This window comes from Mizuhopecten yessoensis, unplaced genomic scaffold (genome assembly GCF_002113885.1).
Source record: "Mizuhopecten yessoensis strain PY_sf001 unplaced genomic scaffold, ASM211388v2 scaffold11133, whole genome shotgun sequence".
NCBI classification, from domain to species: Eukaryota; Metazoa; Mollusca; class Bivalvia; order Pectinida; family Pectinidae; genus Mizuhopecten; species Mizuhopecten yessoensis.
Window position 1 is genome coordinate 955,908 of NW_018408896.1, and position 14,830 is coordinate 970,737.

Here is a 14,830-nt window from a genome sequence, read left to right on the forward strand (position 1 = left end):
CAGAAAGCAAATGGTTCTTTTCTAGTACCTTAAACATCCCCCAACACTCCATCCCCCTCTCTGCCCAATCATTCTCCTGTTCCCTAAACCCCAACCACAAGCACATTACATAAATTTCGTCTCCTATAACTCTGCTATTTTCCGAACAATTTATACGTATATTTTGTTTACAATATCTTTGGAGAGAGGACTACAAGGTTGAAATAACTTGTTTTCCAAGGTTTGTATCTTGGATCAATAAAATATGTTTAACCCTTTCACCCCTATGTAACTTTAATAGACTCTACCGTGCATTGATCTGGATGAGTCTTTTATAGTCTACAGTGGTGAAAGGGTTAAACAAATGGTTTTTGGTATTAGATATAGTGAATCATCCATGATTCTGTACTAGAGGAAAATATTATTATCTGATATTCAGCTTGCAAACGATGTAATATTCTTTATTTATTTTGAGAATATGATGTTTCTTTTGTTGTAGTCACTTGTGGCCATCGAGCAGGAAGTCTTGTCCCAGCGGCTGTCCACAGCAAGCAGTGCCAACAACATCAACGATCATTTGGACGAGGATGAAAAAGAGGAAGAGGAAATAGGCAGGATTGCAGGATGGGCTGTTGGTTTTGAGAAAATGTTAGGCGATGTAGGAGGGTTGGCAGTTTTCACAGTAAGTGTTATCTACAATAAAGATTTAAATGGAATGTTGAGAAGCCAAAAGTAACGTATACATGTAGCTGTATAACATTTTCACCATTTTCTCCAATAAGCAAAACATTTCAACTTTTTGTCTAGTTCATGTGACAAAAGTACAGTCCTGATGAGCCTCTCGTTCAGTATTACTGATGGACTAAACACCATATTTTGTATATTTCTGAAATGGTAACAGAATACAAGAGAGAAAGAATCATCAACACGTTAAGCTCTTAAGAATTGCAAATATTGAAAAAATAAATTTAAACTACATAATTAATTTCAAATTGTTCTTAAAATGTTTAACCCTTTCACCCCTGAAGACCATAATGAACTTATCCATATCAATGTATGGTAGAGTCTACTAAAGTTACATAGAGGTTGAAGGATTAAATTAAATGCAAACATACCCAAATTATTTCAAAAGGAAAAACCTTTTCATAAATTATTTCTTTTGACATTGCAATCTCCTGTACCTGGTATTTATTGTTCTGTGTTGAAATAATAATTGTTTATGCATCTGTTTTTGGAGATAAAAGGCTTGTATCATAAGAATCTTTATCAAGTAATTCATAAGAAATCCCCTTTCTCATAAAAAAGGTGTATTTCACTCAAACAGTTGTTTCGAGAATGTTTTGCGTGATATATATATACAGCTCAGTACACCTGAGCTCAATGATAATTCTGGGGAAATCAGGTAAATAAAAAGTTTACATGGTTTCTACACAAATCTTCTCTTTTTACTTTTCAACATTTAAAATTGCAAAAAACTACATTAAATATTTCTTACTTTCAGGAATTCCTTAAGAAAGAATTCAGCGAGGAGAATATCATATTTTGGAGAATATGTGAGCAGTACAAAAGTGTTTGTGACAATGACAAGGTGGGTTGAATGAAATACCAATTATACAACAATGTGGACAATTGTTAATATTAAGCACTGCAAAAGAAGAAAATGTTTTCACAAGACAGAATTCAGAGAAAGAAAAAGAAGTCATATGCCATAGCACAGCATACATCGTCCGTCCGTCAATTTTTCGTTTAAAACGCTACTAGTCCTGAACGGTTTAGTGGATTTTAACTGAATTTGGTCTGGAGCATCCTTGGGCCAAGGGCACTCAATTTTGTATAAACGGTGGGTGTGGCTCCCTAGGGGAAAAGGAGCGGGGCCCAATAGGGGAAATAGAGGTAAAACTTTAAAATCCTTCTTTTTCCGTAGGGATAAAGGGTATTTATTCCAATTTAGTCTGGAGCATCCTTGGCCCAAGGGGACTCAATTTTGTATAAACAGTGGGTGTGGCCCCCAGGGCAAAGGGGTGGTGCCCAATAGGGGAAATAGAGCTAAAACCTTTAAAATCCTTCTGCTACCATTGGGATTACAGGATTTTATCCCAATTTTGTCTTCATCAAGTTGTCTGGTATTGCCTGTTTCACTTCGGAAGTATTCATTAAAACAAGTTGGCCACCAAGTCGCCATTTCGGATTTGACATTTAAGAATGACATTTTATTTTTACAGCGAAAAGTAAAGGCCAAGGATATCTTCGCTAAACATATATCTGTAAAAGCATCTGATCCTGTTAACATTGACCATGTTGCTCGGCAACAGGTAGAGAAACAGCTTGATCATCCAAACATCCATACATTTGATAAACCGCAGCAAGAGGTAAGTAGGACAACACATTAACACGCTAAGGTTACAAGCTACATCATCAAGATGGACAGATCTTGTAATGAAACGCATCATTAAAGGAGAAAAAATATGTGAACTTGTCCAATGTCATATCTGTTCATAAACCTTTCTTATCAGCCAAGTCTTACATATATGATCTAGAAATCAGGGTTACTCCTTGTGTATAGGGAATGTAGTAACCAGGAGTACAGAATTGTGTTATTCCTCATTCTTAAAAAAACAAGTCAGGAGCCGAGTGTTGTGTAATTCCTGTTCCCTAGAAATACAAGTCAGGAGCCGAGTGTTGTGTAATTCCTGTTCCCTAGAAATACAAGTCAGGAGCCCAGTGTTGTGTAATTCCTATTCCCTAGAAATACAAGTCAGGGGCCCAGTGTTGTGTAATTCCTATTCCCTAGAAATACAAGTCAGGGGCCCAGTGTTGTGTAATTCCTATTCCCTAGAAATACTAGCTGTATCTGGACCTTAACTGTGTGTTATCTCAACAGATCTTTAAGCTGATGAAACAGGACAGCTACCCACGTTTCCTGAAGTCTGAACTCTATAAGACCTACCTGATGAGGGAGATGGGGGGTGAACCCTTGGGTCTACCTAAGGATGATTTTCAGGGCATCCTGGGTGCCAAGGAACTCAAGGAGGAAAAGAAAAAGGCAGCAAAGAACAAAGATACAGAAGACAAGGAGAAAAGGAGACGGTCTCTGTTACCATGGAGACAAAGTGAGTGATATATAGTGGAATCAGTTATCAATAGCACAATTGTTGACAAGGAGTTCCGTCATTCACCCCTGAAATTTCATAATGAACTAATCCGACCTTTGAATTGGAATAATTCAAATGTGTCTTCAGTGGTGAATGAGTTACCTGTCGAAGATGTTCAAATTTACAGTTTGTCTCTATGCTTATTTAGCATTGCTAACTAATGGGTTTATAAATACAGATTCATTACCGTTTTTGTTAATCTTGTTGCTTTTAACAGAGAGCAGTAAAAATAACCTGAAAACCACATCAGATTCTGATCTGAAGAAAAACAGCAGCAAAACAGCTTCATCAACAACGACGCAAAAGGAGTCCGAAGTAAATAACAATACAACCAGCACACAGAAAAAGGTAGCACCAGGACCCGGGATTGATCTCAGTACTATACGCAAGGAGGTTCAGGCTAGCACTAAAGAGGTAGGAAATGGGTCTGGGAGATACTGTATACAGGGAGGTTCAGGCTAGCACTAAAGAGGTAGGAAATGGGTCTGGGAGATACTGTATACAGGGAGGTTCAGGCTAGCACTAAAGAGGTAGGAAATGGGTCTGGGAGATACTGTATACAGGGAGGTTCAGGCTAGCACTAAAGAGGTAGGAAATGGGTCTGGGAGATACTGTATACAGGGAGGTTCAGGCTAGCACTAAAGAGGTAGGAAATGGGTCTGGGAGATACTGTATACAGGGAGGTTCAGGCTAGCACTAAAGAGGTAGGAAATGGGTCTGGGAGATACTGTATACAGGGAGGTTCAGGCTAGCACTAAAGAGGTAGGAAATGGGTCTGGGAGATACTGTATACAGGGAGGTTCAGGCTAGCACTAAAGAGGTAGGAAATGGGTCTGGGAGATACTGTATACAGGGAGGTTCAGGCTAGCACTAAAGAGGTAGGAAATGGGTCTGGGAGATACTGTATACAGGGAGGTTCAGGCTAGCACTAAAGAGGTAGGAAATGGGTCTGGGAGATACTGTATACAGGGAGGTTCAGGCTAGCACTAAAGAGGTAGGAAATGGGTCTGGGAGATACTGTATACAGGGAGGTTCAGGCTAGCACTAAAGAGGTAGGAAATGGGTCTGGGAGATACTGTATACAGGGAGGTTCAGGCTAGCACTAAAGAGGTAGGAAATGGGTCTGGGAGATACTGTATACAGGGAGGTTCAGGCTAGCACTAAAGAGGTAGGAAATGGGTCTGGGAGATACTGTATACAGGGAGGTTCAGGCTAGCACTAAAGAGGTAGGAAATGGGTCTGGGAGATACTGTATACAGGGAGGTTCAGGCTAGCACTAAAGAGGTAGGAAATGGGTCTGGGAGATACTGTATACAGGGAGGTTCAGGCTAGCACTAAAGAGGTAGGAAATGGGTCTGGGAGATACTGTATACAGGGAGGTTCAGGCTAGCACTAAAGAGGTAGGAAATGGGTCTGGGAGATACTGTATACAGGGAGGTTCAGGCTAGCACTAAAGAGGTAGGAAATGGGTCTGGGAGATACTGTATACAGGGAGGTTCAGGCTAGCACTAAAGAGGTAGGAAATGGGTCTGGGAGATACTGTATACAGGGAGGTTCAGGCTAGCACTAAAGAGGTAGGAAATGGGTCTGGGAGATACTGTATACAGGGAGGTTCAGGCTAGCACTAAAGAGGTAGGAAATGGGTCTGGGAGATACTGTATACAGGGAGGTTCAGGCTAGCACTAAAGAGGTAGGAAATGGGTCTGGGAGATACTGTATACAGGGAGGTTCAGGCTAGCACTAAAGAGGTAGGAAATGGGTCTGGGAGATACTGTATACAGGGAGGTTCAGGCTAGCACTAAAGAGGTAGGAAATGGGTCTGGGAGATACTGTATACAGGGAGGTTCAGGCTAGCACTAAAGAGGTAGGAAATGGGTCTGGGAGATACTGTATACAGGGAGGTTCAGGCTAGCACTAAAGAGGTAGGAAATGGGTCTGGGAGATACTGTATACAGGGAGGTTCAGGCTAGCACTAAAGAGGTAGGAAATGGGTCTGGGAGATACTGTATACAGGGAGGTTCAGGCTAGCACTAAAGAGGTAGGAAATGGGTCTGGGAGATACTGTATACAGGGAGGTTCAGGCTAGCACTAAAGAGGTAGGAAATGGGTCTGGGAGATACTGTATACAGGGAGGTTCAGGCTAGCACTAAAGAGGTAGGAAATGGGTCTGGGAGATACTGTATACAGGGAGGTTCAGGCTAGCACTAAAGAGGTAGGAAATGGGTCTGGGAGATACTGTATACAGGGAGGTTCAGGCTAGCACTAAAGAGGTAGGAAATGGGTCTGGGAGATACTGTATACAGGGAGGTTCAGGCTAGCACTAAAGAGGTAGGAAATGGGTCTGGGAGATACTGTATACAGGGAGGTTCAGGCTAGCACTAAAGAGGTAGGAAATGGGTCTGGGAGATACTGTATACAGGGAGGTTCAGGCTAGCACTAAAGAGGTAGGAAATGGGTCTGGGAGATACTGTATACAGGGAGGTTCAGGCTAGCACTAAAGAGGTAGGAAATGGGTCTGGGAGATACTGTATACAGGGAGGTTCAGGCTAGCACTAAAGAGGTAGGAAATGGGTCTGGGAGATACTGTATACAGGGAGGTTCAGGCTAGCACTAAAGAGGTAGGAAATGGGTCTGGGAGATACTGTATACAGGGAGGTTCAGGCTAGCACTAAAGAGGTAGGAAATGGGTCTGGGAGATACTGTATACAGGGAGGTTCAGGCTAGCACTAAAGAGGTAGGAAATGGGTCTGGGAGATACTGTATACAGGGAGGTTCAGGCTAGCACTAAAGAGGTAGGAAATGGGTCTGGGAGATACTGTATACAGGGAGGTTCAGGCTAGCACTAAAGAGGTAGGAAATGGGTCTGGGAGATACTGTATACAGGGAGGTTCAGGCTAGCACTAAAGAGGTAGGAAATGGGTCTGGGAGATACTGTATACAGGGAGGTTCAGGCTAGCACTAAAGAGGTAGGAAATGGGTCTGGGAGATACTGTATACAGGGAGGTTCAGGCTAGCACTAAAGAGGTAGGAAATGGGTCTGGGAGATACTGTATACAGGGAGGTTCAGGCTAGCACTAAAGAGGTAGGAAATGGGTCTGGGAGATACTGTATACAGGGAGGTTCAGGCTAGCACTAAAGAGGTAGGAAATGGGTCTGGGAGATACTGTATACAGGGAGGTTCAGGCTAGCACTAAAGAGGTAGGAAATGGGTCTGGGAGATACTGTATACAGGGAGGTTCAGGCTAGCACTAAAGAGGTAGGAAATGGGTCTGGGAGATACTGTATACAGGGAGGTTCAGGCTAGCACTAAAGAGGTAGGAAATGGGTCTGGGAGATACTGTATACAGGGAGGTTCAGGCTAGCACTAAAGAGGTAGGAAATGGGTCTGGGAGATACTGTATACAGGGAGGTTCAGGCTAGCACTAAAGAGGTAGGAAATGGGTCTGGGAGATACTGTATACAGGGAGGTTCAGGCTAGCACTAAAGAGGTAGGAAATGGGTCTGGGAGATACTGTATACAGGGAGGTTCAGGCTAGCACTAAAGAGGTAGGAAATGGGTCTGGGAGATACTGTATACAGGGAGGTTCAGGCTAGCACTAAAGAGGTAGGAAATGGGTCTGGGAGATACTGTATACAGGGAGGTTCAGGCTAGCACTAAAGAGGTAGGAAATGGGTCTGGGAGATACTGTATACAGGGAGGTTCAGGCTAGCACTAAAGAGGTAGGAAATGGGTCTGGGAGATACTGTATACAGGGAGGTTCAGGCTAGCACTAAAGAGGTAGGAAATGGGTCTGGGAGATACTGTATACAGGGAGGTTCAGGCTAGCACTAAAGAGGTAGGAAATGGGTCTGGGAGATACTGTATACAGGGAGGTTCAGGCTAGCACTAAAGAGGTAGGAAATGGGTCTGGGAGATACTGTATACAGGGAGGTTCAGGCTAGCACTAAAGAGGTAGGAAATGGGTCTGGGAGATACTGTATACAGGGAGGTTCAGGCTAGCACTAAAGAGGTAGGAAATGGGTCTGGGAGATACTGTATACAGGGAGGTTCAGGCTAGCACTAAAGAGGTAGGAAATGGGTCTGGGAGATACTGTATACAGGGAGGTTCAGGCTAGCACTAAAGAGGTAGGAAATGGGTCTGGGAGATACTGTATACAGGGAGGTTCAGGCTAGCACTAAAGAGGTAGGAAATGGGTCTGGGAGATACTGTATACAGGGAGGTTCAGGCTAGCACTAAAGAGGTAGGAAATGGGTCTGGGAGATACTGTATACAGGGAGGTTCAGGCTAGCACTAAAGAGGTAGGAAATGGGTCTGGGAGATACTGTATACAGGGAGGTTCAGGCTAGCACTAAAGAGGTAGGAAATGGGTCTGGGAGATACTGTATACAGGGAGGTTCAGGCTAGCACTAAAGAGGTAGGAAATGGGTCTGGGAGATACTGTATACAGGGAGGTTCAGGCTAGCACTAAAGAGGTAGGAAATGGGTCTGGGAGATACTGTATACAGGGAGGTTCAGGCTAGCACTAAAGAGGTAGGAAATGGGTCTGGGAGATACTGTATACAGGGAGGTTCAGGCTAGCACTAAAGAGGTAGGAAATGGGTCTGGGAGATACTGTATACAGGGAGGTTCAGGCTAGCACTAAAGAGGTAGGAAATGGGTCTGGGAGATACTGTATACAGGGAGGTTCAGGCTAGCACTAAAGAGGTAGGAAATGGGTCTGGGAGATACTGTATACAGGGAGGTTCAGGCTAGCACTAAAGAGGTAGGAAATGGGTCTGGGAGATACTGTATACAGGGAGGTTCAGGCTAGCACTAAAGAGGTAGGAAATGGGTCTGGGAGATACTGTATACAGGGAGGTTCAGGCTAGCACTAAAGAGGTAGGAAATGGGTCTGGGAGATACTGTATACAGGGAGGTTCAGGCTAGCACTAAAGAGGTAGGAAATGGGTCTGGGAGATACTGTATACAGGGAGGTTCAGGCTAGCACTAAAGAGGTAGGAAATGGGTCTGGGAGATACTGTATACAGGGAGGTTCAGGCTAGCACTAAAGAGGTAGGAAATGGGTCTGGGAGATACTGTATACAGGGAGGTTCAGGCTAGCACTAAAGAGGTAGGAAATGGGTCTGGGAGATACTGTATACAGGGAGGTTCAGGCTAGCACTAAAGAGGTAGGAAATGGGTCTGGGAGATACTGTATACAGGGAGGTTCAGGCTAGCACTAAAGAGGTAGGAAATGGGTCTGGGAGATACTGTATACAGGGAGGTTCAGGCTAGCACTAAAGAGGTAGGAAATGGGTCTGGGAGATACTGTATACAGGGAGGTTCAGGCTAGCACTAAAGAGGTAGGAAATGGGTCTGGGAGATACTGTATACAGGGAGGTTCAGGCTAGCACTAAAGAGGTAGGAAATGGGTCTGGGAGATACTGTATACAGGGAGGTTCAGGCTAGCACTAAAGAGGTAGGAAATGGGTCTGGGAGATACTGTATACAGGGAGGTTCAGGCTAGCACTAAAGAGGTAGGAAATGGGTCTGGGAGATACTGTATACAGGGAGGTTCAGGCTAGCACTAAAGAGGTAGGAAATGGGTCTGGGAGATACTGTATACAGGGAGGTTCAGGCTAGCACTAAAGAGGTAGGAAATGGGTCTGGGAGATACTGTATACAGGGAGGTTCAGGCTAGCACTAAAGAGGTAGGAAATGGGTCTGGGAGATACTGTATACAGGGAGGTTCAGGCTAGCACTAAAGAGGTAGGAAATGGGTCTGGGAGATACTGTATACAGGGAGGTTCAGGCTAGCACTAAAGAGGTAGGAAATGGGTCTGGGAGATACTGTATACAGGGAGGTTCAGGCTAGCACTAAAGAGGTAGGAAATGGGTCTGGGAGATACTGTATACAGGGAGGTTCAGGCTAGCACTAAAGAGGTAGGAAATGGGTCTGGGAGATACTGTATACAGGGAGGTTCAGGCTAGCACTAAAGAGGTAGGAAATGGGTCTGGGAGATACTGTATACAGGGAGGTTCAGGCTAGCACTAAAGAGGTAGGAAATGGGTCTGGGAGATACTGTATACAGGGAGGTTCAGGCTAGCACTAAAGAGGTAGGAAATGGGTCTGGGAGATACTGTATACAGGGAGGTTCAGGCTAGCACTAAAGAGGTAGGAAATGGGTCTGGGAGATACTGTATACAGGGAGGTTCAGGCTAGCACTAAAGAGGTAGGAAATGGGTCTGGGAGATACTGTATACAGGGAGGTTCAGGCTAGCACTAAAGAGGTAGGAAATGGGTCTGGGAGATACTGTATACAGGGAGGTTCAGGCTAGCACTAAAGAGGTAGGAAATGGGTCTGGGAGATACTGTATACAGGGAGGTTCAGGCTAGCACTAAAGAGGTAGGAAATGGGTCTGGGAGATACTGTATACAGGGAGGTTCAGGCTAGCACTAAAGAGGTAGGAAATGGGTCTGGGAGATACTGTATACAGGGAGGTTCAGGCTAGCACTAAAGAGGTAGGAAATGGGTCTGGGAGATACTGTATACAGGGAGGTTCAGGCTAGCACTAAAGAGGTAGGAAATGGGTCTGGGAGATACTGTATACAGGGAGGTTCAGGCTAGCACTAAAGAGGTAGGAAATGGGTCTGGGAGATACTGTATACAGGGAGGTTCAGGCTAGCACTAAAGAGGTAGGAAATGGGTCTGGGAGATACTGTATACAGGGAGGTTCAGGCTAGCACTAAAGAGGTAGGAAATGGGTCTGGGAGATACTGTATACAGGGAGGTTCAGGCTAGCACTAAAGAGGTAGGAAATGGGTCTGGGAGATACTGTATACAGGGAGGTTCAGGCTAGCACTAAAGAGGTAGGAAATGGGTCTGGGAGATACTGTATACAGGGAGGTTCAGGCTAGCACTAAAGAGGTAGGAAATGGGTCTGGGAGATACTGTATACAGGGAGGTTCAGGCTAGCACTAAAGAGGTAGGAAATGGGTCTGGGAGATACTGTATACAGGGAGGTTCAGGCTAGCACTAAAGAGGTAGGAAATGGGTCTGGGAGATACTGTATACAGGGAGGTTCAGGCTAGCACTAAAGAGGTAGGAAATGGGTCTGGGAGATACTGTATACAGGGAGGTTCAGGCTAGCACTAAAGAGGTAGGAAATGGGTCTGGGAGATACTGTATACAGGGAGGTTCAGGCTAGCACTAAAGAGGTAGGAAATGGGTCTGGGAGATACTGTATACAGGGAGGTTCAGGCTAGCACTAAAGAGGTAGGAAATGGGTCTGGGAGATACTGTATACAGGGAGGTTCAGGCTAGCACTAAAGAGGTAGGAAATGGGTCTGGGAGATACTGTATACAGGGAGGTTCAGGCTAGCACTAAAGAGGTAGGAAATGGGTCTGGGAGATACTGTATACAGGGAGGTTCAGGCTAGCACTAAAGAGGTAGGAAATGGGTCTGGGAGATACTGTATACAGGGAGGTTCAGGCTAGCACTAAAGAGGTAGGAAATGGGTCTGGGAGATACTGTATACAGGGAGGTTCAGGCTAGCACTAAAGAGGTAGGAAATGGGTCTGGGAGATACTGTATACAGGGAGGTTCAGGCTAGCACTAAAGAGGTAGGAAATGGGTCTGGGAGATACTGTATACAGGGAGGTTCAGGCTAGCACTAAAGAGGTAGGAAATAGGTCAGGGAGACACTGTATACAGGGAGGTTCAGGCTAGTACTGAAGAGGTAGGAACTGGGTCAGGAAGATACTATATAGAGGCAAGAAATTGGTTTGAGAGAAGCACTGTGAAGGTAGGGTTGGGTTGGTACATATTTATATTTGCTTTTAGAAGTTTTATGTTGTTACACAGGTTAAGTTCCTGGTAACCTTGAGTCTTTCCACTAAAGTATATTGAAGTAACTTGTTTTGTAGTTAGTCGGGTTTTGTTCTCTTTAGTAGATGCCTTCTGATAACAAGGCTACAACTTTAGCAGTCAATACTACAAAGGAGAGTAAACTTTAGGCTTATGATTCATATAGATCTGCAGTTGTATGTGTCTAGCAAAGAAAACTTTTTTACTCTAGTTATCTTTTTTCTTTCCCAGTCCAAGGAAGCTAAGGAGGCTGATGACAGCGTTAAGTTTTGTCGTGTGATTTTACCAGACGGTTCAACAACAGTGGTGTGTGCAAAGCCAGGCCAGCGTATCCGGTCGGTTCTCGGCAAGCTTTGCGACAAACGCAGCCTTTCTATAGCTGCCGTTGACGTGTTCCTTTTGGGCTCAGACAAGGTAATGGCTCGTAGCCATGTTGTACGAAAGCCAAAGTTGTGTACAGTTGTACAATGTTGAGCCAGCTTCATTAATATTGTGTATAACAAAGCATTCTTTGTCGCTTATTTTTTGAAACTGATAATGTTTTTGAGCATCTTTAGTTGCTTCTGAAATTTCTATCAAATAGAATAGTGTGAAGACTGTATCGTTTCTATTTAGATGTCTTTAACATGTTTATCAGTGGCCTGCTGTTTTGGATAGACACCTGTTACTTCCTGCTATACCTGAGATGCCGATTGATAATTGTTTCCTATTTTAGCCCCTCGACCTCTCAGAAGACATATCAACGTTAGGGTCACGAGAGGTCATGATTGAGAGACGTGTGTTGTTCCGTATGGATTTACCTAACAGGAAGTCAATAGGAGTGAAAGCCAAACCAAACCGATCCATCAGAGATGTGTTCAAACCTATACTTAACAAGTATGGCTTCAAGCTCGACAACATATGTGTTCAGCTGGTAAGTCACATTATCTGAAAGTTTTGTTTTCTTTCAATGGAAATTTATTTTAAATAAAAAGAAAAATAGCTTATCCCCTATTTAGATTCACCAAATATTTTATTAATATATTTGAAGTTTCAACATTTTATTTGGAAAAAGTTCTTGAATCACATTGTGATGATTTTGTCTGTTTTAGTCTGGACAGCCAGGAACGGTAGACATTGATGCACAGGTGTCCAGCATTGACAACCAAAGGGTGCTCATCAAACACCTTGAGGAAGTTCTAGGTAAGTTGTCATTGGACAGACCAACTTGTCACCATGACAACCAGCTGTCACATGTCAGGGTATCACCCATCCATCACAATCATCCACCTCATTATCTGTCATCAGGGTATCACCCATCCACCTCATTATCTGTCGTCAGGGTATCACCCATCCACCTCATTATCTGTCGTCAGGGTATCACCCATCCATCTCATTATCTGTCGTCAGGGTATCACCCATCCATCACAATCATCCACCTCATTATCTGTCGTCAGGGTATCACCCATCCATTACAATCGTCCACCTCATCATCTGTCATCACCAACTCTTCAACAACTTCATCTTCATTTCTTTTCATCCCATTTTTTCATCCCATTTTTTCATATTTTTTCATCACATTTTTTCATCACACATATTTTTAAAATCCGTGAGTGCCATCCTTGAAATTATTTGCTAAGTATTCAAAAGTTTCAAATATCATTTTTCTTCCATTACAGCTTTCATATTTTTTTTCTTTAAATAGGTCGCATCTAATCATTTAGGTCTTGTTCCTTTCACGAAAGTCAATTTGTTCTCATTCATTCAGACATATTCTCATTTTGAAAGCAGTATGTTGTAAACTATCTTAACATTCCTTTTTATAATCACGTAAAGTATTTCAAAGTTTATACTTCAAACCTAATGTTTTTGTGTTCAAATTTAATACATTTTAAAAAGATTTGATTTTTTTGTTTTTGAATTTTGACAAGATTACAAAGTTAGATTGTGATCAAGATTGACTGTGCTATAAGGGGAGGGAACTCTTGGGTTTGTGAGATTAGGGGGTTAGTGCACACAGCTAGTCCAATTATATTTAATTCTTGTTGTCACAGTATCAAATAAACTTTTAAAAACATAATACAATAATAAAATAATACCAGGCATGGGTAATCTTTCTAATTTTTGGCCTTTTAAAGAACTTTAAAAAATTGTCGCTATCAACGGATACATGAACTTGTGTACTGTGACAACTCCATATATGGTCATATTGTATTCATATATGCTTTATAATAAGGTGATGGCATACCTTTCCCAAAGTTATATTGACACTGCTCACAAATATAAATATTTAACAAAAATTTGACATGTTATTTCTCTCCTAAGTAACACAATGGACTGTCTCTGATCAATGAAGGAGGAAGTCCATTGTAGAAACTAGGGGTTGTCAGGTGATCGGCAATATACAGTGATGGAGCTAGAGTACTATAAATAGTCTTCCCGTATATCTTTTTGGACTTTTGCTCCTAAAACATGCTATATATTTTCTCCATCTTGTTATTACATATGTAGCAAGAATTTCAGACCTGCTACTTTGCCCCAGTACTGTGAAACACAGCTCTATGCTCTATATTGCCATGACCCAAATCCATTTATCCATTCTCATTAATTCTGTGCTCAAACTCATTTTTACATACATGCTGAAATCACAATACAAAGTCAGATAAGATAAGTCTTGACAATTGATATTAAATAGTGATAATAAAGTGTTTCAAGAATTAAGATATTTTAAAAATGATTCAACTCCAAATCTCTCCAAAAAGATCCCTCAAAATCTTCAAAGTTCTTCCAGGCCTTTGGGGAAATATGCAATTTAAGCAGCATTTCACCAGGAGAAGAAGTTGCACTTAAGCATAGAATCTGAGTTTGAATGGAGAATTGTTTGATGGATACATGTCCAGATTTTAACCAGATTTTAAATGTTTTAACCAGATTTTAACATGATTTTAACCAGATTTTAAAGGTTCAGTTTGTTTATGATTTACGTTATAATTAATATTGTTTTGAGTAATTGTTAATCAATAATCAGACTAATATTTTTTGTTTTATATTGTTCTTCTTGAAATTGAAAGATAACAGAGGTGTGTGTATCTGTTTGATGTTAAAATCTTACAGACACTTTTGCTAATATTGCACTGTTGTATACAAGGAGGAAAAAGAAAATTGTATATCCAAAAATTCATTCATTGTTTTTTAACTCTGTATAACCAGTGATAGGCCCATGCTCATCAATAAGCCCACCTCTTGTTAAACAGTTGACAGTTATTTATGGAATCTTCCTGGCTGTGTGGTTAAATCAGCCACTTTCTCACAGACATGTATTTTGGCCATTAGTAAATGTCAAAACATTTTACGAGCCATATCTCATTTTAATAATCTCTCCAAGTTGTTCTCGAAAAGCTCCAGACACCCAACTTCAGATAGAATTTGAAATTTCATTAGACTTATCAGTGGCGAAATCTTTTATTTCCTGAGCTATAAAATTTGCAATTCACTAGGCTCAAGAAAAATACTGGGACAAATTTTGATGGATGTGGGATAACAGTCGAAATAGAATATTGAAGAAAAACGATTTTGGATTATAAACATACACTTTCTCTTTTCTCAATTATTAACTAATTGTAGATTTTAGAAGTTGCTAAAAACAATGTACATGGATGTCTGTTCAAACTGTAAACTTTAATAAAATATGTACGTGGTGTTAATATATTACCAGTGCAATGACTAAATATAAAGTCAGTAAGGGCACCTGCTTATAGATAAGGTCAAGTTAGATTGGAAATCAAATTGCTGTCGCAGATTACGTATATTTTCTAAAAAACAAACACACCAATGGTTTGGAATTGTGTTTTACCAATTTTATAAATGCCA

At 41.9% G+C, this 14,830-nt stretch overlaps 1 protein-coding gene across 4 annotated transcripts in view; it reads left to right on the top strand.

Annotated features, from left to right (window-relative positions):
* Nucleotides 1-14,830, top strand: part of LOC110466467 (regulator of G-protein signaling 12-like) — a 90,195-nt gene that overhangs the window by 66,962 nt on the left and 8,403 nt on the right. For 3 of the 4 annotated variants that reach the window (XM_021522971.1, XM_021522974.1, XM_021522972.1), the window contains exons 4-11: nt 479-661; nt 1,481-1,567; nt 2,202-2,348; nt 2,861-3,089; nt 3,349-3,545; nt 11,213-11,395; nt 11,697-11,894; nt 12,073-12,163. In XM_021522971.1, coding sequence (XP_021378646.1) covers nt 479-661; nt 1,481-1,567; nt 2,202-2,348; nt 2,861-3,089; nt 3,349-3,545; nt 11,213-11,395; nt 11,697-11,894; nt 12,073-12,163 — 1,315 coding nt within the window. The remainder of the gene's footprint in view (nt 1-478; nt 662-1,480; nt 1,568-2,201; nt 2,349-2,860; nt 3,090-3,348; nt 3,546-11,212; nt 11,396-11,696; nt 11,895-12,072; nt 12,164-14,830) is intronic. The other variant, XM_021522973.1, reaches the window with a different exon arrangement.